Below are 25,640 nucleotides of genomic sequence, written 5' to 3'. Positions count from 1 at the left end.
CGTCGTTCTATTAAATGTCGTTTCATAATTAAATAGCCTTCCAATAGGTTGAAGCTTAGCTTTGCTACCAACGTGCACACGCATGCATTGAATAAACGCTCATACCACGACTTAATTCTATGCCTCTATGTTTGATGACACCAAACAAGTATTTCCTAATTGCAGAAATGTTTGTTTTCTTTTTCTGTCCGCGCGCGGCTCCTTGATCAATTGCGCAGCAAATTATCAGACGATGGCCCGGGAATAATTTCACTCTGCAGACTATTGTCCACATTGCGGACCGCGGCCCATAGTTTGACAAATGGTGACCTGCATGCTGCCATATTAAGGCCTTTTTATGGTGTATTTTAGCCGGGTTTTCGCGTGGAAGGCTCTGTAGAAATCTGGCACCCTATTCAACGAAGTTAAACTGAAAGAGCGTGCCGTTCACAGACACCAGAATGAACGAGTTCACAGTAACGTTCATCAAGCAATACAGTAGCCTACGTTCAGTTCACGTTCGCTCAAAATATGAACGAGTTCATGAACTTTCGTTCAATGAACGCGTTCAGGCACAACACTGGGGAGGGGGGTAGCTGAAAGTTGACATCTGCCCTGACTGAATACTGATGAATAATGAAGCCGAGGCCCACTTGCGGCGCCGCAGTGAGTTTGTGCGGGCTACCGTTGCATTGTGGGGAATGGAGTATTGGTGCGTGCAAAACAGCAGCCGGCGGCTGTGGCCTGCGGGCCGGTTCTAATACTAATCAAATATCATCCCGGGGGCCGTAGATAATTCATTCGCGGGCCGGATCCGGCCCGCGGGCCTTGACTTTGACATGTCTGATCTATAGTATGCGGTGACACATGAAACAAGAGGTAAAGCTGCATATGTCTCATGTACATTCCCAGAGAGACTCTCCCACTGCTGCTAGGATGAGTGTCTCTCAGGAGAGAGAGGAGGCTGCAGGTCACAGTGAGACACTCAGACCAGAGTCTGCAGCACACAGCTGTGTGCAACAAAGCAGCAAACCAACAAACTCTGATGGAGGGTAAGTTAATCCACAGATACAGTACGCATCATACCTGTCCCAACACACTCTGATGGAGGGTAAGTGAATCCACAGATACAGTACGCATCATACCTGTCCCCACACACTCTGATGGAGGGTAAGTTAATCCACAGATACAGTACGCATCATACCTGTCCCAACACACTCTGATGGAGGGTAAATTAATCCACAGATACAGTACACATCATACCTGTCCCAACACACTCTCTGTTCTTCTCTGGTGCATTGGTGCCTCATTGTCTGTATTTTGAATTGTTTGGTTCCTTGTCAGGGTTGTCAGTAAACTTCAAAAATGTTTCAAATTAATCCAAATATTCATGGGAGCAGCTGTAAGGGTCCTGTTGTGTTTTATTTTCCCTGTTTAGTGTTTTCCTTCAAGTCTGCTCCTCTTGTGTCTTCCGGTTTGCTTTGTTTACTTCCTGTGTCTTGTGCCATGTGCTCCTTTGTTTGTTTTGCCATGTGTTTCTGTTCACTGTGCCTGTGTCTCCGCACCTCACCTGATCCTCGTTTGTCTGTTAGTTTAATTATGGTTTCCACCTGTCTCTTGATTTACCTTGTTCATTGTCCACCTGTGCCCTGATACCCCTGTGTATTTAAACCCTCTGTCTCCCCTCAGTCTTCGTCGGTTATTAGTCAATGTGTGTTGTGTTACACACGGTTTGTTCAGTTTGGATTAAAGATTGTAGCAATTCTAAGATTACCTTGCCTTGCCATACTTTGCCCTGTGTTTGGGTTAAGCTCTCCCCTTGCAACCGTGACAGCAGCAGTAAATAGGACATTAGACTGCTAATACCATCTCTAGGGAACTAGCCTGGGCATGGGAGTATTAGACTGATAATGTAATACCATCTCTAGGAAACTAGCCTAGGCATGAGAGTATTAGACTGATAATGTCATACCATCTATAGGGAACTAGCCTGGGCATAAGAGTATTACACTGATAATGTCATACCATCTCTAGGGAACTAGCCTGGGCATGAGAGTATTAGACTGATAATGTCATACCATCTCTAGGGAACTAGCCTGGGCATGAGAGTATTAGACTGATAATATCATCTATAGGGAACTAGCCTGGGTATGAGAGTGTTAGACCAGTGTTTCGCAACCTTTTTTCCTTCAAGGCCCCCTTGCCTGTATCTAAGACAAGCCAGGGTGTACACACTCACACACACAAACACATTAGGAATACACTGTATTGTGTGTGTGTGTGTGTGTGATAGAGAGAGAGATAGATTAATTCTAAAATGGAGCATGTATTGTTATAGTATTACTGTAAGTGTGAACAAATTCAATCATCCACCGAGGAATGAGTTGTTATTCAGTTTCTTGTGTCTCCTTATGTAACCAGCCCACAGACAGACAGACCTCCATCTCCAGTGCCCAGCTGTGTGTCCATGAAGAGTGATTGGTCCATGGCTGAGCCGCTCAAATTCAGCAGTGAACCAGTTCCATCAGCTCAAATGTGAGTAGTGTTGCACGGTTTATCGATACTAGAATGGTATCACGATGCCTTCACGCAAAAAACGATACGAATTCCGACATTTTTAGAATCGATACTTTATTAAAATAATAACGCTCTGCGTCTTTGTGAACTGCTGCTCTCCATGCTCCTTGCACGCATCTAAGCAAGTGGGCGTGTCATGCAGGCAGCTCTGAGTGAGTGAGTGCGCAGCCAACGTCAACATAGTTCTTTGCCGACAGTCCTCGGCCTTGCGGATAAAACAAAAGGTGAAATCTGAAACTATTTTGGATACATCGGGAATAGTGAAGGCAAGCCATCAGGTACACAGAGGCCCGTTTGTAAAATATGTTTCAAAGTCATTCAAAAGCAGTAGGCTACGCATAGAACTTGGCTAAGCACCTCACAGACATATCCCAACATTTTTAAAGAGTTCAAAGAACGACAGGTTAACGAATAGGCTATAGAAAACACCACTACATGATTAGTGCCAAGTTCATCTCTTCAGTCTAGCCTAACTGAAACGAGTATGGTTTTCTTGGATAAAGCGAACCTTCCTTCATCAGTGAATTTTGACGAGACATAACAACTGATCATATAACATGATGAAAACGCAATGTTCACGCTAGTATAACATTACCATAACTTGCAAACGATCTATTTAATATTCGGTCAGTACTACTGGTAATGTTTGTCATATGGCATGCAGACTGCAATTTGTTCAATAATTATTGCCCAGATGTAGGATAGGCTACCCGAAATCCGCTAATTAAAGCCCACAGCATATAATAGCCTAACACTGAAGCGTGTTGAGTCCTAATAATAATAGCGGCTTGTTGTTACATGGTAGCAAATAATGTTATCAAAGAAATGTAATAGGGCTGTCAATCGATTAAAAAAATTAATCTAATTGATTACATACTCTGTGATTAATTAATCTAAATTAATCGCATATATAATATTTGCTGTGAAAGTATTTTAAATATTTAAATTCAAATGAATCATTGAATAATCAGCATTAGTGACATTAAAGTTCAAAAACTCTTTTATTATTATTTTAATAATGGCCATAATAATCTATGATATGACCTAATATGCTGAGGAAATAAATTCAAAAGTGCTTCGGGAAGAAGTTTTTTTTCATATACAAGGTATTTCAGGCCACAGATATTACCTAGGGGACACAATGAAAATAAATGAACACTCCCCTCAATGTCTATTTGCATTGATGTGCAACTTTAGAGTTGATGAACTCCGGTGATATGCAAATGCCTTGCTGCAGACATTGCAGAGGACTTTATTTTAATCAACACCATCAGGCCGTTTTTTAAAAGTAAATGTTCCAATCAATGATCTAGACAGCACATTTTCTTCTCTCTCCTTCTTTTTACAGTCTCATGGTTACTGACTACAAGACTCGGGGTCAAAGGTCATACGGAATCGATTAATCTGCGTTATTTTTTTTTAATCAGTTATTTTTTCTCAAATTAATTAATCGAAATTAATCAGTTATTTTGACAGCCCTAGTACGTAATGTACACAGATATATTGCAACAGGTAGCCTAATGGTGTAGGCCTATCTGACGAAGACCTGGTTGGAACGTTGTACTTGTACACTGGTACCCTTTGCAACTGTCAAAGAAATCCCTTAAACACGGGAAGGCCTAGGGCAGCCTACATCAAATGGCCTAAAGATTAGGCCCCTCTGCATAGCATTCAGTGATTTGCATGCAGTAATTTCAACACTGACCTTGATCTAGCCTACTTTGGCTATTTAAAGGTACTTTATTGCCAAAACACAACACAATGTAAATTAACTATAACAAACAATAATGGACTTAATCAGACACAAATTCCTATTTTACTGACTATAAAAACTAATAATTATGTAGGAAGTTTAGAAGTTTAGAACCCAGAATTGACCTGCACACTACAAAAGTGCACTAAATTCAACACAAATGACTCAATACACTTGGAGGAGGTTTGCGTCCTTTCTTTTCCGGATATTTTAGGATTTCGCCGTGGTATCGCTTCAGTATCGAGCATCGAGATATTTATGGCAGGTATCGTATCGAAGTCATAATTTTGGTATCGTGACAACACTAAATGTGAGTAGTCATCAGCCTGTAGACATGTCAGTCACAATTCAACATGACAAGTGATATGAAGGAGCAAAGGAAAACACACACACACAAACACATACACACACATACACATACACACACATGCACACACACACACACACACGCACACACACACACATACAGTGCATGTGGAAAGTATTCACAGCGCTTTTTCCACATTTTGTTATGTTTCAGACTCATCTTAAAATTGATTCAATTATTTATTTTTTTTCTCTTCAATCTACACACAATACTCCAACACCCCACAAAAACTCACAGACTTGTACAAACGCACACATACAGACATACACCTACACACACACACACACTTACACACACACACATACACACACGCACACACACCTACTCACAGACTTGTACAAACGCACACATACAGACATACACCTTCACACACACACTTACACACTCACACACACACACACTTACACACACACACACACACACTCACAGACTTGTACAAACGCACACATACAGACATACACATACACACACACACACACACACACACACACACACACACACACACACAAACACAAATACAGACCTACACCAACACACAGACACATACACACACCTACCACCTACAAACACATACACACTCACATACACACTCACACACCTAACACCTACTCATAGACTCATACACACACACACACACACACACACACACACATTCACATTCACACAGGAAATGGGATGGATGAGATGTAAAGGTCTAACCTATTCTAAATGTTGGACACCATGCAAAGATGTATGTGTTAGGGGTGTAACGGTACACAGAAGTCACGGTTCGGTTCATACCTCGGTTCGGACATCACGGTTCGGTACGAGATTGGTACAATGGAGGGAAAAGCAAAACAAAAATGCAGAAAGCAAATTTTTTTTTATTGTGCATGTCTCAGGCTGTACCACCTAGTGTCATACAGTCTCTTCCCTGAGCTATCTGCAACAGCCTGAAGTGTGTAAGATGTAGGCTAAAGAGTACAATAAGTACCCAGACTCCATCTGTAACTTGTAAACAAAATAAGACAATCAGCTATAAAACTGAAAATAGGCCTACAGCATCTCTTATTTCTGAAAGTGCAAATTACATAGAATAATGATTTTTAAAAATCCTCTTAAGCAAGACCTTTAACATCCGTGTTTAGTTGTATATGGAAGGGTCTACAATTTGCCTCAATATTTTTCAGTGTGTGTACAGTAATAATCTACTAACTGTGAAAATATCACACTATTTTGCCTTCTTTTAAAAAAAACGGAATTGCTCCTTTCATTTCATAAACAGACTACAACTAGAAGTCACGTGACTTTGCCCTTCAACGTTAACTCACGGTAGCATGGTTTGTTTATTAGCCTGGTTAGCGTTGTCACTTTCTTTTACTGTCTATGCACTTAACACTACCAGCTCCTCATGTGAGAAGTTACAAGTTACCCTAACATAAAGGTAATTACCACGCGATTTACATAGCTTTCTGTCATTACGAAATCATTTAATTTAAGCCACAGGTTTTGGCCCTATTTGTATGGGTATCCAAAGGCTGGTGAAGCGCAGGGGAAGTTTTTTTTTTTCTCGTTTCAGTGATTGGTAGCCCATCTGGGTGATGGCTTAGAATATGTGTAGCATGTTCGATATATTTCCATTCACATACCCAACGACTGCTGAACAACGCCGACACACAGTTTAGTCTTATCCACCACTCTCTCGCCTGTACTACTGTAACTGAAGTTCTCAAACTTGCGATCTTAAGACCAGCGGATCCTCTAACTCTTGTGGGTCGCCACCACTCGCTTAGTGCTGCTATCTTTGACTGACTGACTCGACCGACAACCTGACAAAAAAATAACATAGGCGCCAATCAGAGCTTCAGAGCTAAGGCGAGGCTACAGATTAGCGTTAGGTGTCGCTAAAGAACTCTCGTAACTCTCGTACTTAACAGTAATTGCGCATTACATTAATTAATCCGCACACAAGTTTTATGTATTTTTATACCGTGTATTCTCCGTGTAAATTCATGCACCGAACCGTGACACCCGTACCGTTTCGGTTTAATACGAATACATGAACCGTTACACCCCTAGTATGTGTTATAGAAAACTATGGGATACTGTATGATATTAGGAATACACTGTATAGTGTGTGTGTGTGTGTGATAGAGAGAGAGATAGATTAATTCTAAAATGGAGCATGTATTGTTACAGTATTACTGTAAGTGTGAACAAATGCAATCATCCACAGAGGAATGAGTTGTTATTCAGTTTCTTGTGTCTCCTTTTGTAACCAGCCCACAGACACACAGACCCCCATCTCCAGTGCCCAGCTGTGTGTCCATGAAGAGTGACTGGTCCAAGGCTGAGCCGCTCAAATTCAGCAGTGAACCAGTTCCATCAGCTCAAATGTGAGTAGTCATCAGTCTGTAGACATGTCAGTCACAATTCAACATGACGAGTGATGTGAAGGAGCAAAGGAAAACACACACACACACACGCGCACACACACACACACACACACACACACACACACACACACACACACACACACAACCACACACACACTCGCCATGTGGGTGAATTTGTGTACTGGCGGGTGAATATGGTCAACTTACCAGCTACTTTGGTGGGTAAATAAATAGAGCTAGCATACCACAAATAGTCTGATTAAAACCAGATGGAGGAGTGTGTTGGACAGTGAGATGATTGCTGATCTGTGTGTGTGCATGTGTGTGTGTTTGTGATGATTAATGTATTGAGTTAATGTGGCGATGGAGGTTTGTGTGTCTGTGTGTGTGTGTGTGTGTGTGCGCGCGTCTGATGATTAATGTATTGAGTTAATGTGGCGATGGAGGTTGTGTGTGTGTGTGTATTTGTCTGATAAGAACACACTGTGTGAGTGAGTGAGAGAGAGAGAGACTGAAGAGGAGACATGAAGCAAGTAATTTCAGCAGTAATCACATGAGGGAAGAACATTCAGGGGAAATAGTTTTTGTATTTTATATAAAACTCCTGTTTGTTTGGGAAGAAGTTTGTTTAAATGATTTCCTGAGTAGCTGAGTAATGCAGTGTCTGTGCGTGTGTATTCAGGGAAAATAGTGTTTGAAGAGAAGGAACGATGCTATAGTTTCGCAATTCAAAAGTGGCTATGGTAAACGGTAGTAGGAACGCCTACAATGCAGTCGGAAGAATGTGTCCATTTGTTTACAGCAAATGTAGGCTACTTACATTGTTTCCTGACTGCTGATGCTGTTTATTGTCTGTTTGCAAAGTTTAAGCGAAGTAGGAAGTAACATCAGGAATCCCTGATCAATGTGATTGGTTAGGATGGACCAATGCTATCAAAGTCTACACCCGTCACCATGCGTCACTGTGGTGCTGCATGTTAACCTGCACATTTGGACTGGATGTGCTAGCCTATACCCACACTGTGTGTGTGTGTGTGATTAAGTTAATAAGGGTGATGGCGGTTGTTCTCTGCTTGTTCTCTAGAGTAAGACCTGCTCCTGAGGAGGGTGGTGCAGCCTCTAACACCAGCCAATCTGAGGAACAACACACCAGCCATGAAGCATGGAGGTGAGGAGTGTGTGTGTGATTAATGTGATGAGTTAATGTGGTGATGGAGGTTGTTCCCTGCTTGGAGAGTGTGTGGGTGTGTGTGTGTGTGTGGGTTTGTGCACAGAACCGTAGTACATAAGTTTGTCTAAACCCGTTTAGAAATCATTTGGATGGTTAAATGACCTGTTCCGGTGAAAATGGTGACTTTCCCCGCTCCCCCTAGCATCCCCAGGCAAAAAAAACAACCTTGCAACATTGGGACTACCGTCCCGGTAAGAGAAGTGAGAAAACAAGAAACACGTTTTAAATCGTCTTAAATTTATTCTCGTATTCTCGCAACTCGTTTTAAATTTCTTACCTTGTAACATCCATATTGTTCTGCCAAACTTTCGCTAGCTTGTAAACAAAATGCTTTATAGTTACCTTTTTCCATTGTTTGCAATAGCATAATTCACAACTCCTCCAGCAGAGGTGGGAAATATAGCTTATCCTGCCAAATTTCCCTTTAAATCATGTGTTTTGGCTTTCACACACAGATTTCAGCAGAACCACAAATCCCACTTGCAGAAGAAGTTTCAGTGTCTGATTGAGGGAATCCCACAGCAGGGAGACACCAGACTCCTCCATGAGATCTACACAGACCTCTACATCACAGAGGGGGGAGGAGGAGAGGTCAATGATGAACATGAGGTCAGACAGATAGAGAGGGCATCCAGGAGAGAAGCAGCACAAGGCAGACCAATCAAATGCAGTGATATCTTTAAAGGCTTCCTGGAAGAGGAAAGACGCAGAAAAGAACACTTCCTGGAAAAGGAAAGACGCAGAAAAAAACGCTTCTCTGAAGAGGAAAGACAAAGAAAAGAACACTTCCTGGAAGATGAGGGGAAAGATGACCCTAACGGGATAAAAAAGATTGCAAACATGTTTAGATCGCCACTGAAAGATGAGGGGGAAAAGAAGGGCACTATCTTTAAGCCCAGACAATACAAACCCAGACAATACGAACCCCTCAGAACAACAGTGCTGACAAAGGGAGTGGCTGGCATTGGAAAAACAGTCTCAGTGCAGAAGTTCATTCTGGATTGGTCTGAAGGAAAAGCCATTCAGGATGTCCACTTCATATTTCCTCTTCCTTTCCGGGAGCTGAACCTGATGAAGGAGAAGAAACTCAGTCTGGTGGATCTTATTCAGCACTTTTTCCCTGAAATCAAAGATTCCAGAGTCTTCACCAGTTCAGAGGACAGAGTCATGTTAATATTTGATGGTTTGGATGAGTGTCGACTTCCTCTAGCTTTCCGCTCCAACCCGAAGTGTTGTAATGTGACAAAGCCAGCCTCAGTGGATGTGCTGCTGACAAACCTCATCAAGGGTAATCTGCTTCCTTCTGCTCTCCTCTGGATCACCACCCGACCAGCAGCAGCCAATCAGATCCATTCTGAGAGTGTGCACCAGGTGACAGAAATAAGGGGATTTAATGACCCACAAAAAGAGGAGTACTTCAGGAAGAGAATCGGTGATGAGAACCTGGCTAGCAAAGCCATCACACACCTGAAGTCATCCAGGAGCCTCTACATCATGTGCCACATTCCAGTCTTCTGCTGGATTTCAGCCACTGTTGTAGAGAAAACATCAAAAGATTCAGACAAAGTTAAAATGCCAAGGACTCTGACTCAAATGTACACACACTTCCTGATGATGCAGACAGGCATAAAAAATGTCAAGTACACAGAGAGAAAAGAGACGGATGAAGAGGTGATTTTCAAACTGGGGAAACTGGCTTTCCAACAACTGGAGAGGGGCAATCTGATCTTCTATGAGGAAGACCTGAGAGAGTGTGGCATTGACGTCACAGAAGCATCAGTGTACTCAGGAGTGTGTACTCAGATCTTCAGAGAGGAGTCTGAGCTGCACCAGGGGAAGGTGTTCAGCTTTGTGCATCTTAGCATCCAGGAGTTTCTTGCAGCTCTGTATGTGTTCCTCTGCTTCAGCAACAGAGAGAGAAACATGCCTGACCAACAGCAAACCTCTCAGCTCTCTGCTCTGTTTAGAACTGCAACTCTTCATGACCTACACAAGACTGCAGTGGACCTGGCCTTACAGAGTAAGAATGGACACCTGGACCTTTTCCTCCGCTTCCTTCTGGGCCTCTCACTGGAGTCCAATCAGAATCTCTTAAAGCACCTACTGCCACAGAGCAGTAGCAAATCAGATAGCTCAGAGCAAACATTCCAGTATGTCAAACAGAAGATCAGAGATCAGAGTAGCTCGGACAGAAGGATCAACCTGTTCTACTGTCTGAATGAGCTGAATCACCATGCAGTAGTGGAACACAAAATGAGCTCAGAAGATCTGCATGTAGAGACACTCTTACCAGGAGAGTGGGGGACTAAGGTATGGAAGACGTTTAAGATGTCAGAAGAGCAGCTGGCTGAGTTTGACCTGCAGAAGTACATAAAGACACCAGAGGAAGATCAGACTGAACTCCTCAGTCCAGATGAAGTTCTTCAGAAGGTGCTGACAGGAGTCCCATCAGCTCTGTAAGTAACAATATCTGTTGTGTGTGTGTGTGTGTTTGTGTGTGTGTGTGTGTGTGTGTCAAGTGAAGTCAAGTCAAGTCAGATTTATTTGTATAGCGCATTTAACATGCACAGAGTGTGTGTGTGTGTGTGTGTGTGTGTAAATAACTTTTCCTCTAGGTAGCTACTGTAACCACACACTGTTATGGCTGGCTCTTAACCATAACATAAAATGGAGGCAGACAACAGAATTAAGGTTAACCGAAAGGCATTTTATTTAAAGTAATCAAAGATAACAAATATATGTAACCAAATGTCTAAGGGGAAGGAAGATAAACTAAATGTAGGCTATGTGTGCATGTCTGTGTCAGTAATAAGAGATAAAGAGGGAGGTAGATGTAAAGCATTAAAAGTTGATGTGAGAGAGAATATGCCTAATGACACCCAGTGCCCGAAATGAAAGATAGTGCCCAAACAGAGAGTGTATAGAACCTCTTAAATACCCAGCCACACCTTCCTACAGGTGTGCACAATAACTAATTGACACCGCCAGGTCTGCACTGCCCGTGCACTGACTACACAGAACCTGATGGGGACACAGGGGGGCGTAACAACACCACACCAGAGTCAGAGGAATTGCGATATAAAACTGTATGATTTATTTTAAATACAGTCACTTGGTTCCCTTATTAAAAGACTCAGTCCATTGAGAATAAACACAACAGTTTATAGGTCCACACAGGAGAGGGAGAAGGAGCCAGCCAGGATGCAGCAGCAACTCGCGGGCCAATGTGTGTGTGTGTGTGGTGGGGGGGTCACACCGTGACTGACGTCGGGTACCAAGGTCCGGCAGTCAGCAGACACACTGGCGGAGGAAGAGAGAGAGAGGGAAAACTAATATGAGTCGGACATAAGAGGCAGGACACTTACATGGAAGACTCCAATATTCAATGTTCCCAAAAGCAATTCAGTGTCAGAGTAGGAGAGCACAGCGCAGCACACGCACAGCAAATCTTCACACCAGTGTCCGAAAAACAACAAAAATTGAGTCCATGGAAAATACTGGGAGTATTCTTTTCAAATGTCCAACTCTTAACGTGATCTTGCAGTAGCCCCAATCCAGCCAGCAGTGAATTATCAGTCCCCTCTCGATACCGCAGCCCAGATCCAATTCAGATTTAAGGAGTGTGTGCTTAACTTGAGGAGGTCAATAGCCAACACAGAGGCCTGCAACAGCAGCAGCAGCGTTGGCTCAGTCAACAAACAGCAATATGCCCACACTGGTTACGGCAGCTAACGGCCCACTCTCCCGCTGCAGAAAACAGTCTTCTTTCCAACACATTATGGAAGGAGTAAAATGCCATGTTGTGTATTGGTACTTTACACACTAAATGTCCACATACTTAGCTATTTCCACATAGATTTTTATGATCCTACTAGCTACCCCACATACACATTTCAGTTGCCTGAAAATGACACAAATACAAACACGCCTTGTTTTATCCTTATTATTGTCATGGTCATTTCATGTGGAGACGTCAAATTAAAACATTAATAAACTGTGAAGAGGAAATAGTGACTGATACCAAATAAAAAACAAAACAAAACTGTTTTTTTAATACCCTCAATATCACACTTAATGCACATTTTTCTGAAATCTAGGGTCCTTTCGAAAGTCAGGAAACATTTAGGACAGACTTGTAATTGTTTACACATTCTTTTTATGAGTTGGTCTTCCACCCTCCTTGAGGAGGCTAGGGATAATATTTGTCAAGATATTAATGCCCAAACATGGCACATGTTTTTCAAGCTGTAAAAATGAAAGAATTTCAATGTCTGAAAAAGATATGAAAACATAAGTTTTGCACAGAAATATTTCACAGGCCTTGGTTTTAAGACCCATTGATGATATAGACAAGATTTGAACAAAATGCAGAGACGATGCTGCAACAACCTGTCAACAATCTGATTTGACACGGAATGACCCATTCATGAAATCTTGTAGACACTGTGTATTTAGTAGCCTATGTGTAAGGCTTCAGCATAAAACTGAAGAAAGTCAGATCAAAATCATTGTGTTGCCTAAAGATTACTCTCTCCCCCTCACTCTGTCACTAAAAAAAAGTCACTGAAGAAGAAGATATATAACAGGCCAGTGAACCCTTCTTTTTCGGTGAGCTTTTTTTTGGCAGTTTGCAAACGGAGTGCATTACCAACACCATCTGCTGGACTGAGGTGTAATGAAGTGTACCCTGTAGCCTCGTTCTGGCCGTCAGGTGAATAAGGCGAATTAAGGTGTTTGTGAAGAAGTGTGTGTGTGTGTGCGAAAGGGAGAGTGTGAAAAGAGTGTGGAGGGGCACGTGTGTGTGTGTGTGTGTGAGAGAGAGAGCGAGCGAGAGGGGGCCGGACTGTTTGTGGGGCATAAAAAAAAAATTCTTGGGTTCCGGTTTCCGACCGACCCTGTCAATTTATGTGCGACCCAAATTTATTTTATGAGCTTGGGGACGAAATAACAGTAAATAGTCTAGGCTACATTAAATAAATCCACAAATAAAAGGCGAACTATAATTACATTAATTACCCCTTGCGTTATGTATAGGGATGAGCGTATTCTCTCTTTTACAAAGTAGCCTATGCACAGCTGTTCATGAAGACGATTGTTTTCGTCACTTACCAAGGCACTCGCAATTTTGTCCAAACACTGCAACTCTTTCGCAAATTTGACCAATCATCGTAGTTTCACCGTGAAATTTCACCTACCACAACAGTCCCTCGCGCAGAATATTGAGCCAGATGGCACACTTACTTCTGCACCTTCTGCATATGACGCCAAAGACTGCCCTAACGTGTTCGTTTCATCTGCAGTTTTGATGACAATAAATAGAAGGCTAACGTTAATGATCTGCTTACTTGCATCTCTCAACCTGGTGTTGCTAACCTACCTAGGCTATGAAAGTAAGTTAATTAAGGCCTACTTGGTTTACTGACATTTGAGTAGGCTATGCAACCCATTGGCAAACGTTTACCTGGATATGTCCTTTTAGCTTATGTCATGTTTGCTAGCTTGTGGGCTTAGTTTGAGTAGTGCTACCAAAATCATAGAAATTAATAAAATTGCAAGACATTTACCTCTTCTATGTAGTGCTGCCACTAACAACTAATTTTCTAACGACTAATCTTTCGACTAATTTTTCGATTAGTCGACTAATCTAAACGACTAATTTTTTTAAAAATCAAGTGTTTGTTATTTTGTTGTGTCCGTTTTATTTTGAACTCAACTAAAGGGAAAACGTAAAATATATATCACCCTTTTGTTAGAAGCTGTATTACTTTAATACTAAAATTATGTATTAAAAAAAACACCCCATTTAAAATGCTACCTTCAGATCTAATGTCAGACCTTTGATAGACTTTATTTGTATGCCAGTGTTGCCATGGACATAGACAACTTCTTTGACCTAAGGCCCGGTCATGGCATACTTTGGGGTCATAGGGCCCACCTACATGAACCCACCTCCCATCAAATTATCATTATATCACATCACAATTATTATTGTTATGCTATATTGTTATACATGCACTTCAAAGCAGCCAGTGTTTAAAGTGCTAACATTGTTCACAAAAAGTTTGTGAAAACATGCACATCAGAGGACTGCTTTACTAATGTAAAATATAATTACAATAGTTCCATTGCTTTTGCATGGTTGCATGATAAATACTTCACAAAACAACAGCAATTATATTGGTGTAATCGTTTTGGGATGTTTCCCTCATGCAAGCATCATACACTGGTAGGCAAATGGAAAGAATATTGACATATTTAATTATGCCACAAGCTTTTGGCCACATTATTCAAATTTGACTATACAATACTCTAGATAGTGTATTATAGTCTGTGCTCTGTTTGCATAAATCCACATGCATAAATAAATCCACATTGTTCTATTAAATGTAGTTTCATAATTAAATAGCCTTCCAATAGGTTGAATTGGAGCTTTGCTGCCAACGTTATCAAGTGGTTTCAGTTTCTCTCGCGCATTGAATGAACGCCACAATTTAATTGTATGCCTCTATGTTTGATGACACCAAATTAGCAAGTAATTCATACTGATTGCAGAAACGTTTGTTTTCTTCTTCTGTCGGTCCGCGGTTCCTTGATCAATTGCGCAACAAATTATCAGATGAAGCCCCGGGAATTCTCTCTGCGGCTTCGGACCAGCAGTGTCCACGTTACAGCCGGTGCTGGTTTGCGCGGCCCATAGTTTGAGAAACGCTGGACTTTGAAAGGTGACAGGAGTTGAGGACTTTCCAAATGAGCCTAACATCAGCATGTTCAAAACAAGTAGGCTACAGGCACTTTGCGCGTCTTACCACATAGGTTACCTCACTTTATCAGTTGGCTTGAACGCTAAAAAAATATGCGTCGTGACTTATTGACCATGGGAAATGACGCGCACCTTGATTGATATCACGGGAGGCAGCATGTTCGTTTTAACATTTTTTTGTATGAATGAATTACAGTAATGACGTTGTCAACGTGAGACTTCATGTATTTCAATTTCCACAATACTATATTAGTCAGAGTCTGGACTAGCGTAACCTACTAGCTTAGCTCCCCCCACTTAGCTCTGCCTAATAATGAATTGCGCTGAAAGCAGGCAGGCACGCAGCTTTGCTGCTGGCGTTAACAGTTTGCGTGCATAGCGGGGGTTTAAAACATGCCAAAGTCTTAGTAGCCTGTTTAACATCCAAAGACAGTCATTGTACTTTTCAAGAGTTAATAACATAGAGTTATAAAGAGTTTTTGGTTTGAGACCAAAAATAAATAGGCGGTCAATAGTAAAATTACTTTTCGACTAAAAAAATTGGCGTAGACTAATTTTCATGGTCGATTAGGTCGACTAATCGCGGCAGCACTACTTCTATGATCCAAGAATGATTTCATTCGAGTTGTTTTTTTAACATTTATTTTGACTAATGACATAGAAGACATTCCCAATTGCATCCACATATCGTAATGCACTATGCAAAAAGTGATTTACACTCGTAGCCGAACACAGTGAGATGCAAGCCTTCCAATCCACTCAGAAATGTAATTAGGTTACTCTCACGTTCTTAAAGGGGCAGGCAGTCAATTAGACGTACACCACCAATGTAATGACATTAAACAGAAGTGTAGTCAAATAGTTTACATCAATATGAAATTACTAGATACTTACTTGGCTATTAGTAATTATGCAGGCCACAGACTATGAATTATTAAAAAGATATGAACTTAATAAGAATTACAAAATATATGAATGTATTGAAACATATGACATGATGCCATCTCTTTAGGTGACTCTTTTTTGGACAGTTCTACGAAAGGTTATACTGCTTTGTGAATTACCTCAGTCAAAGCATTTTCACAAATAAAGTAGGCCTACTTTGATTTTCTGTAATCCTTACTGTTTACCTTTGATTATCCTTTTTTAATAAGCATCAAGATTATCAGTGTGATTTTGGTCTTACTAACCTTAATTGCCCTAAATTGAAAAAAAAAAAAATCACAACTATTTTTGCAATTTTCACTTCCTCCCAGAATTTCTCCACAAGAAACAGCTAAAAACACCGCAACTTCCATCCAGGCATTTTAGGTCGAAACAGTCTCAAACCTCGTGAAATCCTGGAGGGACTGATTTTCTACCTATCCCTTACTGCCACTGGGAAAAAAAAAAAAAAAAAAAATTCCCTACCTACCCATGGCCTCAACTGACAACCAACAGGAACCAAACCTTTTTTTTTTATGCCTGAGGGTGTGTGTGTGTGTGTGTGTGTGTGTGTGTGTGTGTGTGTGCCGGACTGTTTGTGAGGAAGTGTGTGTTTATGTGTGTGAGGGTTTGTGTGTCTGTGTTGCTGACGGTGTGCTTGAGATTAGATAAGCCTTGATAATATAAGCCTTTATAACATAAGATAAGCCTTAGAGAGAGACACAGATTGGATCAATACCCATCAGAATTCTAGCTTGCTGAACAGAAATCGTCTCAGGTGCAGTAGCATACAAGTAGGGTCAGGAGATAAGCTTTGGTATGGAAAGAGGAATAAAACAGCTTGTGTATGTGTAATTTATATCATGTGGTTTAATATAGACATTTAATTATACAACTGGAAAGAGCAATAAAACAGCTTGTGTATGTGTAATATATTGTGCCGTTTAGCAAGAAGTTTAGCCAATTTTAGCATGACAGCTCACCTTCATGTCACCTAACCTCGTCTCTGCTGTGCAACCCTTCTGGCCGGTTCGTTCGTAACAGAAGGCCTGTCTGAGTGCCGTTGTAGGTAAGAAAGAGACCTAACCAAACTTGAATGGAATGAAAAAGCAAACCTTTACATGCGTCAGGATAAGAGGATGTATCGAACTACCACTCTGTCCAAAATTATCTTTTGTTACCTGTTACAGCAGAAGGACTGTAATTCTCTCTGCAATCTGCAGATATTGAGGTTGGTGTAAGGTCATGCAAACTGGAGATGTAAAGGTTCCCTTCATACTATATCATATCATAAATATCATCATAAAATTACTAGGGCTGTCAAAATAACTGATTAATTTCGATTCATTAATTTGAGAAAAAATAACTGATTAAAAAAAATAACGCAGATTAATCGATTCCCTATGACCTTTGACCCCGAGCCGTTAGTCAGTAACAATTAGACTGTAAAATGAAGGAGAGAGATGAAAATGTGCTGCCTAGATCATTGATTGGAACATTTACTTTTAAAAAACGTCTGATGGTGTTGATAAAAAATAAAGTGTTGATTAAAATAAAGTCCTCTACAATGTCTGCAGCAAGGAATTTGCATATCACCGGTGTTCGTCAACTCGAAAGTTGCACATCAATGCAAAGAAATAGTGTTGACATTGAGGGGAGTGTTCATTTATTTGCATTGTGTCCCCTAGGTTATATCTGTGGCCTGAAATGCCTTGTATGTTAAAAAAAAACTTCTTCCCGAAGCACTTTTGAATTTATTTCCTCAGCATATTAGGTCATATCATAGATTATTATGGCCATTATTTGAACAGTGAAAGTAATAGGGCTGGGCGATATATCGGTATTACGACTACGACCGATATATTTTTGAAAACGATATGTAGTTGAGACAATATCGTAATACCGGTATTATGTCAAATAATGGGCCATTTTATCAAAGCCACTTGCTCTTCTGTGTTCAGACCATTCAGATAGCCGCAGCTCTGCTCAACTGCGCCCCTTGCGTGTGCACGTTCTCCCTCGCAGCACTACAAACTTTCAAACATGACGGACACGGAGTCAGATTTTGTTTACCTTGATCAGAGGTTGGTGCTGATGCCTATTCCGTCGGCACATCAATGGCTAGACCGAGAATTCTCGTTGTGAAATCAAAATTCCACTGGAGCTCCAAGCGGTTTTGTACACGCAGATTTAAGTTACAACACTGTTTACAGCTCTTCGACTCACGGTAAAATGTCCTTTTTGGTACATAGCCTAGCTAATTTAAATACACTGATGAATGCTTGCGTTTAGCGATATACAGTAGCAGATCTAAAGTCCTCAGGGAGACAACCTACACGCTGATTTTATTAAGAGGATATGCACACGACTCGCGAGCAGTTAGGGCATCATTTTTTATGATTCCTGAAACCCCATTCAATCGTGCATAGGGATTTTTCTTACGAACCGGAACATGCAAAAATGAACACATACAAAACGACGGTAGCGTCTATCACACTCTTGATGAGTGACTCAGTTGCGTTGTTTAAGTAGCCTAATTGTTTAAAACTATTTTTGTTGTTGATAGCAACATGTCTGGCCATCATATAGTCTACATTTGCTTGTCATCTAGGCCCTATCAAACCCTTACAGGTAAAAAAAACTGCATTGTGTGCCCAAAATAGCCTATTGCATTGTGCAGTACAATGTAGGCCTGCGTTGTCAGTCAGGGTCAACTTTTGGTCTTTTGTTATTTGCACAGCTTTATCAGAGCAACTGTAGCCTATGCCTATTGTAGGCCTATGTTATTGTTTACACTTTTTTGCACAGCTCTGTTAGAGCAGTCTGAAATGAATATAATTAAAACTGGCTGTGTTGTCATAATTGTTGTGTTGAGTGAATATATGAAGCACTTCGCTCTTTCTGTTTGAAATATCAATATCGTATCGATATCGTATATCGCCAATCAGCCCCAAAATATCGGGATATCAGTTTTGGTCCATATCGCCCAGCCCTAGAAAGTAATAATAAAAGTATTTTTGAAATTTAATGTCACTAATGCTGATTATTTAATGATTCATTTGAATTTAAATATTTAAAATACTTTCACAGCAAAAATTATATATGCGATTAATTTAGATTAATTAATCACAGAGTATGTAATTAATTAGATTAATTTTTTTAATCGATTGACAGCCCTAAAAATTACTCATTGGAATTTTACATTTGAACTCCGGATTGGTCTAAGTCTGAAATGGCGCTCCTGGTAGCGCGTCTGTCGAACATGTATGTTGTGTGGCATGGGTTCAAACCCAGCTGACATTGTTCATGTTTTTTCAGTACACCTGTTTATTGTAATTTAAACTCTTCCTTAAAGGAACACGCCACCTAATGTCAGTAGTAATATATGTTCTTACCTTAACTTTCACGAGTTGAGTCATACCTCTCCCGTGTCGGTACGTGCACTCAAACGCTCTGGTGCGCGGCTGGACTGTGTTAGCATGTTGCTTGTAAATTGCTTTAAAATTAATTGCGCTGTCTGTCTGAAAAAGACGCACTCGTGCAGTCAAAATTAATGGGAGTCTTCAGAACAGGCTCGTCAGTCACCCTGACATAACAGTGTGTAAAGTAGCCTATAATGTGAATGACTTGTTATTTTATCAAGGATTTCTTTCTTTTTGCAAAAAATAAAGTACAATAGGCATTAATTAGTAGGCCAGGAGCATGTTGAAATTATGTGGCAAATTGCGTTTTTTCTTACAATGATAAAATTGTAAAAGGACGTGACCGAAGCTGATCGGCAAGCCAGGCAATAGGCCTATAGGCCCGACGGTAATTGTAAAGCAATTTACAAAAGATTCACTGAACAAAAATGCTGATGTGGTACATGAAAATGTAGCTAAAAATGTGGAGAATGCAATGCAATCAAGCATTTTGGACGATATATTGTCACAAGCTGGCAGAATAGGCAACAGGCCGATGTGCATTTTATTTGGAGACTGTTTTGCGAGACAGAGACTGAGTTTGCTGCTGATATTCTGGGGATAGGCTACAACATAGCCAATGTACGACTTTAGCCTTTGAATACATTTGCTGCATTGGATCTTTCTAGAACAGGTAAGGGCTTTCTAGCCTCACGTCAGCAGCGCTGCATCACCCATATAGCCTACATTAAAACAACCAGCGGATGGTGGGCGGGTGCGGTTTTGAAAATTGGTCAAAAAACTTTGGTGCTGATGGATGATAAGTTTTGCTATGCAGTTATGGTTTAAATAATAGCCCATCAGCGCATCTCTAGTGTGTGTGCCTCTCTCTCGCTCAGAGGGGAGGGAGAGGCTGAGGGTCAATCCAGCATGGATTCTAAACTCTGTGGTGGATAGGATCTACAATTAGGTGTTAACAATACTACTACGCTAGGTCGAAGTACTCCCAAGTGCTATTGCGCCACACATTGTAGTTCTCCTGTTTATTCGCTTGGAAAATCGCCACGTTTCATGTTGCGTGGCCGTAGCATTTCTATCAACTACTCGTGCAACTGTATTTAAGTCGGGAAAACGTGGATGTTTTTGATTACTTCTACGCTTAGTTACGGCAAAGCCCGCTAGCATAGCAACATGCTAACACAGTCCAGCCGCGCACCAGAGCGTTTGAGTGCACGTACCGACACGGGAGAGGTATGACTCAACTAGTGAAAGTTAAGGTAAGAACATATATTACTACTGACATTGGGTGGCGTGTTCCTTTAACAACGTACTCTAAAGCAGCCATTCAAAAAGATAAGTATAGGCCTACCAAAGCGAGGTTATATCTTGGAGCATCTTGTAAGTAGTGTCCCTTCCATTTCTTCATCTCTAATATTTGATCTTTTGTCATGTTGTTTTACAGGCTTGCTGAATGCACCCTTACAGAGAAGTCCTTTGAAAGTGTGGCTACTGTTCTACAGTCACCAAACTCCCTGATAGAGCTGGACCTGAGTCAAATTAACCTAAAAGATTCTGGAGTTCAGCTTCTCTCTAAGGGACTGTCTAGTCCCCACTGCAAACTGCAGACATTAAGGTTGGTGTAAGGCCATGCATTTACTGACATGTGTTTGTTTACTTGATTTTGTGGTTAGTTATACACACTTTCGGGCAGGGAAACAAAAATGTTCATTATTTATAATGAATTGGGCAGCAGTGGCTCAGGAGGTGAAGAAGTTGTCTAGTAATCAGAGGGTTTCTGGTTCGTGTCCAACCCTTCTGACCCTGTTGAAGTGTCCTTGAGCAAGACACTGAACCCCAAAGTGCTCCCGATGAGCAGGTTGGTGACTTGCATTGAATGGAATTTTAAATTTGCCCTAACATTAGACAGGTCAATATTTGTCATGCATTCTATTACCTGAAATTTAACTTCTGTGTATACATTAAAGAATAGTACTACTTGCCCACAGGTAACATGAATTAATAATAGGGATCGACCGATATATCGGGCCGATATTTGCGTTTTTTACGTGTATCGGCAACGGCCGATAAGCGGCTGCGTTCACCGATAGTTTTTTCCCCCGCATTATTTACATACAGGCGTCCACAGGCAGCTCTGTGTTGCTGGAGACGCTGCAATTCATGTGCAGACTCCCCCTCCTCCACAAGCAGAGTGCTGAAAGCCTGCTCTTCAAGACAACAGTAAACTTTAAACTTTCAAAGCATCTTTTAACTGTTTGACTTAGCTGAAACATTGCCATACACTTTGAAGGTGGAAGCAAGTTTGTGGGTCCAAATGGAAAACGCGAATGATAGATAGATCGGTACTTTATTTAATGCTTAATGCCTCATTTATAAAACTACTTGCCATTTCATTGTATTTAGGGAGCTGCAAATTGCTAAGTTGTAGGCTATCCATATGCATGCGGTAGCGGTAGCTGTTACAAACACTGGTCATATAATTAAGTAATGCCAACATTGTTCCGTGGTATTTGTGGGAGTTTTATTCAGCAACCACGTGGCTGAGTGTTGGACGCGTGTGTGTGTGTGTGTGTGTGTGTGTGTGTGTGTGTCTCCCTCCCTGAATGCCTCTTCTATAAAACTGCTTGCCATTGTATTTAGGGAGCTGCAAATAGCTAAGTTGTAGGCTATCTGTATGCATGCGGTAGCGGTAGCTGTTACGAACACTGGTCACACACACACACACACACACACACACACACACACATATACATATCTGACTTTCTCCAACTTTTGCACATCTCCATAGAACTTTTTATTTATTATTTTTGATTTCTCCTCCATCTACCCATGTCCTTGATTGCCTAGCCTTTCTGCTGATTCAGCTTCTCCAACACACATATTGCACACTGCCCTCTCCCCACATACACAGCACACTATCCCATCTCCCCTGTCATCCCCCCAACACACACACCAAGACCCCTGGCAGTTGGGTTAGCCCCTTGAGCCGTGGATCTGCCCAAGGTTTCTTCCTTGGTAAGGGAGTTTTTCCTTGCCCCTGTTGCTCTTGGGTGCTCCTTGTTGGTGCCCCCCACCCAATCCCAATCCTCCCCCACCTTTTTTTACGCAGCCCTTGCCACTTAATCTACTAAACCCCTCTTCTACTGCACTTTTTACCCCCCCCCCCCCCCCATTAATGCACAAATAGGCTGACACCAGACATAATTTCACTGCATTTCTTACTTCCAGTAACTATATGCATGTGACAATAAACTTCCTTGTATCCTTGTACTGTATCCTTGTATCCTTGATTAAGTAATGCCGACGTTGTTCCGTGATATTTGTGGGAGTTTTATTCAGCGACCTCCTGGCTGAGTTTTGGAAGCGTGTGGTGTGTGCGTCTCCCTCCCCCTCTCCCTTTGAGCTGGGCGGAGTTGCCATCGCAGTGATATGAGAGTGTTGCGCTACTTTGAGAGATATGTTTTATACCTTTTGACGTTGATGCCGTTTAGAACAGAAACATCTGACACCACGTTATTTTCTTCTACTGATTTATGTTCTGTGGTTGACAAATCTGGCAACTTTTTTTAGAAAAATATAGACTTAGAAAAATTGAAACCATGCAGTCTTAAATTACAAATCAAGCACTTTAATTCAATAGCTACTTTTCAGGCTTATTGTTTTCTTAAATTATTTAAAAGTGTTGACAAAGGACATTTTGTGATGACCTGAATTATGTCTTATAGTCAGCAAGCAATGCATCATCAAGGCTGTGTTGTAAGATGTTGATTAAAGCATTTTGCACAGTTAATCATATCCAGTGCACCCATCCATAAGTTCAATACATTTTCCTTTTTTAAATTGAGACTTATAACATTTGTTATCTTCATTTGTGTAATTATGTGTCATTTGTATGATGTAAATTGAGGGAGCAAAATAAAAGCAGTATCGGCTCCAAATATCGGCTCAAGAAAATCGCCAGCCTGTATCGGTCATCGGCTAAGGCTGATGGAAAATGATGGTAATTTTGATACCATAGATTTAATAGAGACCCAGTCAGACCAATAGTATGAAAAATCAGGAACAGAGTTTATTTACAATGATGCGCATCAAGGGAGAGACAGCATGACTTCACCTAAAGATCCATCAGCTGCTCTAACTAGACAAGGAAATAGTTAGAGTTTAAGTATCCTTCCAGGCTGACGGGAGATGGCGTTGGTCATCCCATCTCACGTGGACTACACTGAATCAGACCCTGATTAGTGGCAGCCTGGCAATCCGGAGCAGATAGCTACTGACGCAGCCATGCAGAACAGTGAAACATTGCAAAGTCATAATATTCATGCTTATCTCTAAACACAGTCACACACAGATATACACAGGGACAGTACAGATATCATACAGTCATTACATAGAATCATACTTTTAGTATCAAAGTGACCTACTAATGAGAAATGCAGAACATTAAACCACATATTGGAATATTGGACATAATGCAGAACATTAAACCACATATTGGAATATTGGACATAATGTTCTATTCCACTTTCTCTCAAAAAAAATCGGTATCTGTATCGGCACTAAAAAATCCATATCGGTCGATCCCTAATTAATAATGTGTCTACATATCTAAATGCAGCATCAAGTAAAATTCATCACCTCCCAAGTATGGGAATAACAGTGGTTTACACTCCAATCTTTCTTTGCATTTGTTGTGTGACAGTAGGCAGCCTTCTCGTGAAGTTTTTATGATAAGTAAATTTAAACAAAAGGTGACCTATTTTATAGATATTTTGTAAAAATAGTGCTTCTACTGCCTTGGTAAGTTGTCTTTTGTGCTTGACCAAATATGTCATGGTTCTTATGCCACAGGCAAAAGACCCTGCCCTGAGCTAGAAGCTGCAATAGTTATTTGGTCTTTCCGGTCACCGATTGCTCTCCTCCATCTGACTCCAGACAGACCTGTGGAGAACCATTAGTTTTAATGTATTCTAATTCCATTATGATAATAATTCCACTCGCGCTTCTTTTTGCCTTCGCCTCTTGTAACATGTTCTGCTGAATGCTGTGCGTGGATACTTGGCTGTAACATCCAGAATAAAGAACCGTTATTTCTCCAGCCAGCTTCAAGATTTTACCTGCTCTATAGCTAGCTCAATTGGATTAACATGGGATTTTAAGTCAACTCATGGTTTCTTCATTTTGGAATTAAGAAAACATATATTGGACATTCTTTAGACTTCCTCCATACAACCCCCATTTTGTGTGTGTATGTCTGTCTCTTTCAGGCTCAGTAATTGTGGTATCGCAGATGAAGGTTATGTTTGTCTGGCTCTCAGTCTAAACCTGTCCTGTGTGAAAGAGCTAGATGTGGGCTACAATCATCCTGGAAAATCAGCACAGAAGCTGTTCTCTGCTATACTTGAGAATCCTCATCATAAAGTTGAAGCACTTCGGTATGTACTCTAATGAAACATAAATCTCAAGTTTCAGTCTGTATTTGTGTTTAGATATTAACCTACTTGTTTGTTTTTTTTATTTATTTATTTATTTATTTGTGCAGTTGCATTCTTGTATGTGAGGATATAGGGCTGCACGATTATGGCCAAAATGATAATCACGATTGTTTGATCAATATTCAGATCAATTATTTATCATGATTATTCATTAATCTTAGTGATAAAAATATTTTTCCCTAAACATATTGGACTTGCTATCTGGTTCACCCAAATTTGTCCCCCACATTTACTCCCAGGCTTGGAATTTCATAATTTTAGGGGCAAGGCCACTTGTCCTTCAGTTGGGCATATTTGGTGGGGGGCACAAAGGCCACACGTCAGGGCACCAAGGCCAAAGTTAACTATACAGTAGGCTACGTAAAAATTATCAAAGTTATATTTAGCCTATTCACAACAGCAGACCTGCATCACAGAATAAAACAGTACAAAAACATCAAACATGACATATTATATAGAACTGTAAATCATAGAACTGATTTCAATATTTACAGATATCTAAGATATATTTAACATTTATTTTCTATTTGCCCTGTTATCATGTTTTGAACAATTTAAGCACAGTTTAGCTTTAAGAAACTCAAAAAGCCTACATGCATGCTTAGCATTTTGTGATCATAAAGGCTACTTTGACAAACTCTTAGTTAGCTGTATATCCTCTGATTTTAATTACAGATATCTAGGCAATATTTGTAACATTTATTTTGTATTTGGCCTATTATGAAATAATGTATTGAACAATTTAAACACATTGTGAAAC

The 25,640-nt window shown here is 40.7% G+C and overlaps 1 protein-coding gene across 3 annotated transcripts in view; it reads left to right on the top strand.

Annotated features, from left to right (window-relative positions):
- Window positions 1-25,640, top strand: part of LOC143119851 (NACHT, LRR and PYD domains-containing protein 3-like) — a 46,550-nt gene that overhangs the window by 5,636 nt on the left and 15,274 nt on the right. For 2 of the 3 annotated variants that reach the window (XM_076281335.1, XM_076281336.1), the window contains exons 2-8: window positions 892-1,031; window positions 2,401-2,514; window positions 6,938-7,051; window positions 8,136-8,219; window positions 8,738-10,738; window positions 20,830-21,000; window positions 24,653-24,820. In XM_076281335.1, the coding sequence (XP_076137450.1) occupies window positions 916-1,031; window positions 2,401-2,514; window positions 6,938-7,051; window positions 8,136-8,219; window positions 8,738-10,738; window positions 20,830-21,000; window positions 24,653-24,820 (2,768 nt within the window). In that variant the 5' untranslated portion in view covers window positions 892-915. Of the gene's footprint in view, window positions 1-891; window positions 1,032-1,196; window positions 1,209-2,400; window positions 2,515-6,937; window positions 7,052-8,135; window positions 8,220-8,737; window positions 10,739-20,829; window positions 21,001-24,652; window positions 24,821-25,640 lie in introns of those variants that run through there. The other variant, XM_076281337.1, reaches the window with a different exon arrangement.

This window comes from Alosa pseudoharengus, unplaced genomic scaffold (genome assembly GCF_046254945.1).
Source record: "Alosa pseudoharengus isolate Yale_2024_CS ecotype anadromous, Long Island Sound unplaced genomic scaffold, YU_APseudo_1.1 YU_APseudo_1.1_scf_1, whole genome shotgun sequence".
NCBI classification, from domain to species: domain Eukaryota; kingdom Metazoa; phylum Chordata; class Actinopteri; order Clupeiformes; family Clupeidae; genus Alosa; species Alosa pseudoharengus.
This window is presented reverse-complemented; position numbering and strand designations above follow the sequence as displayed.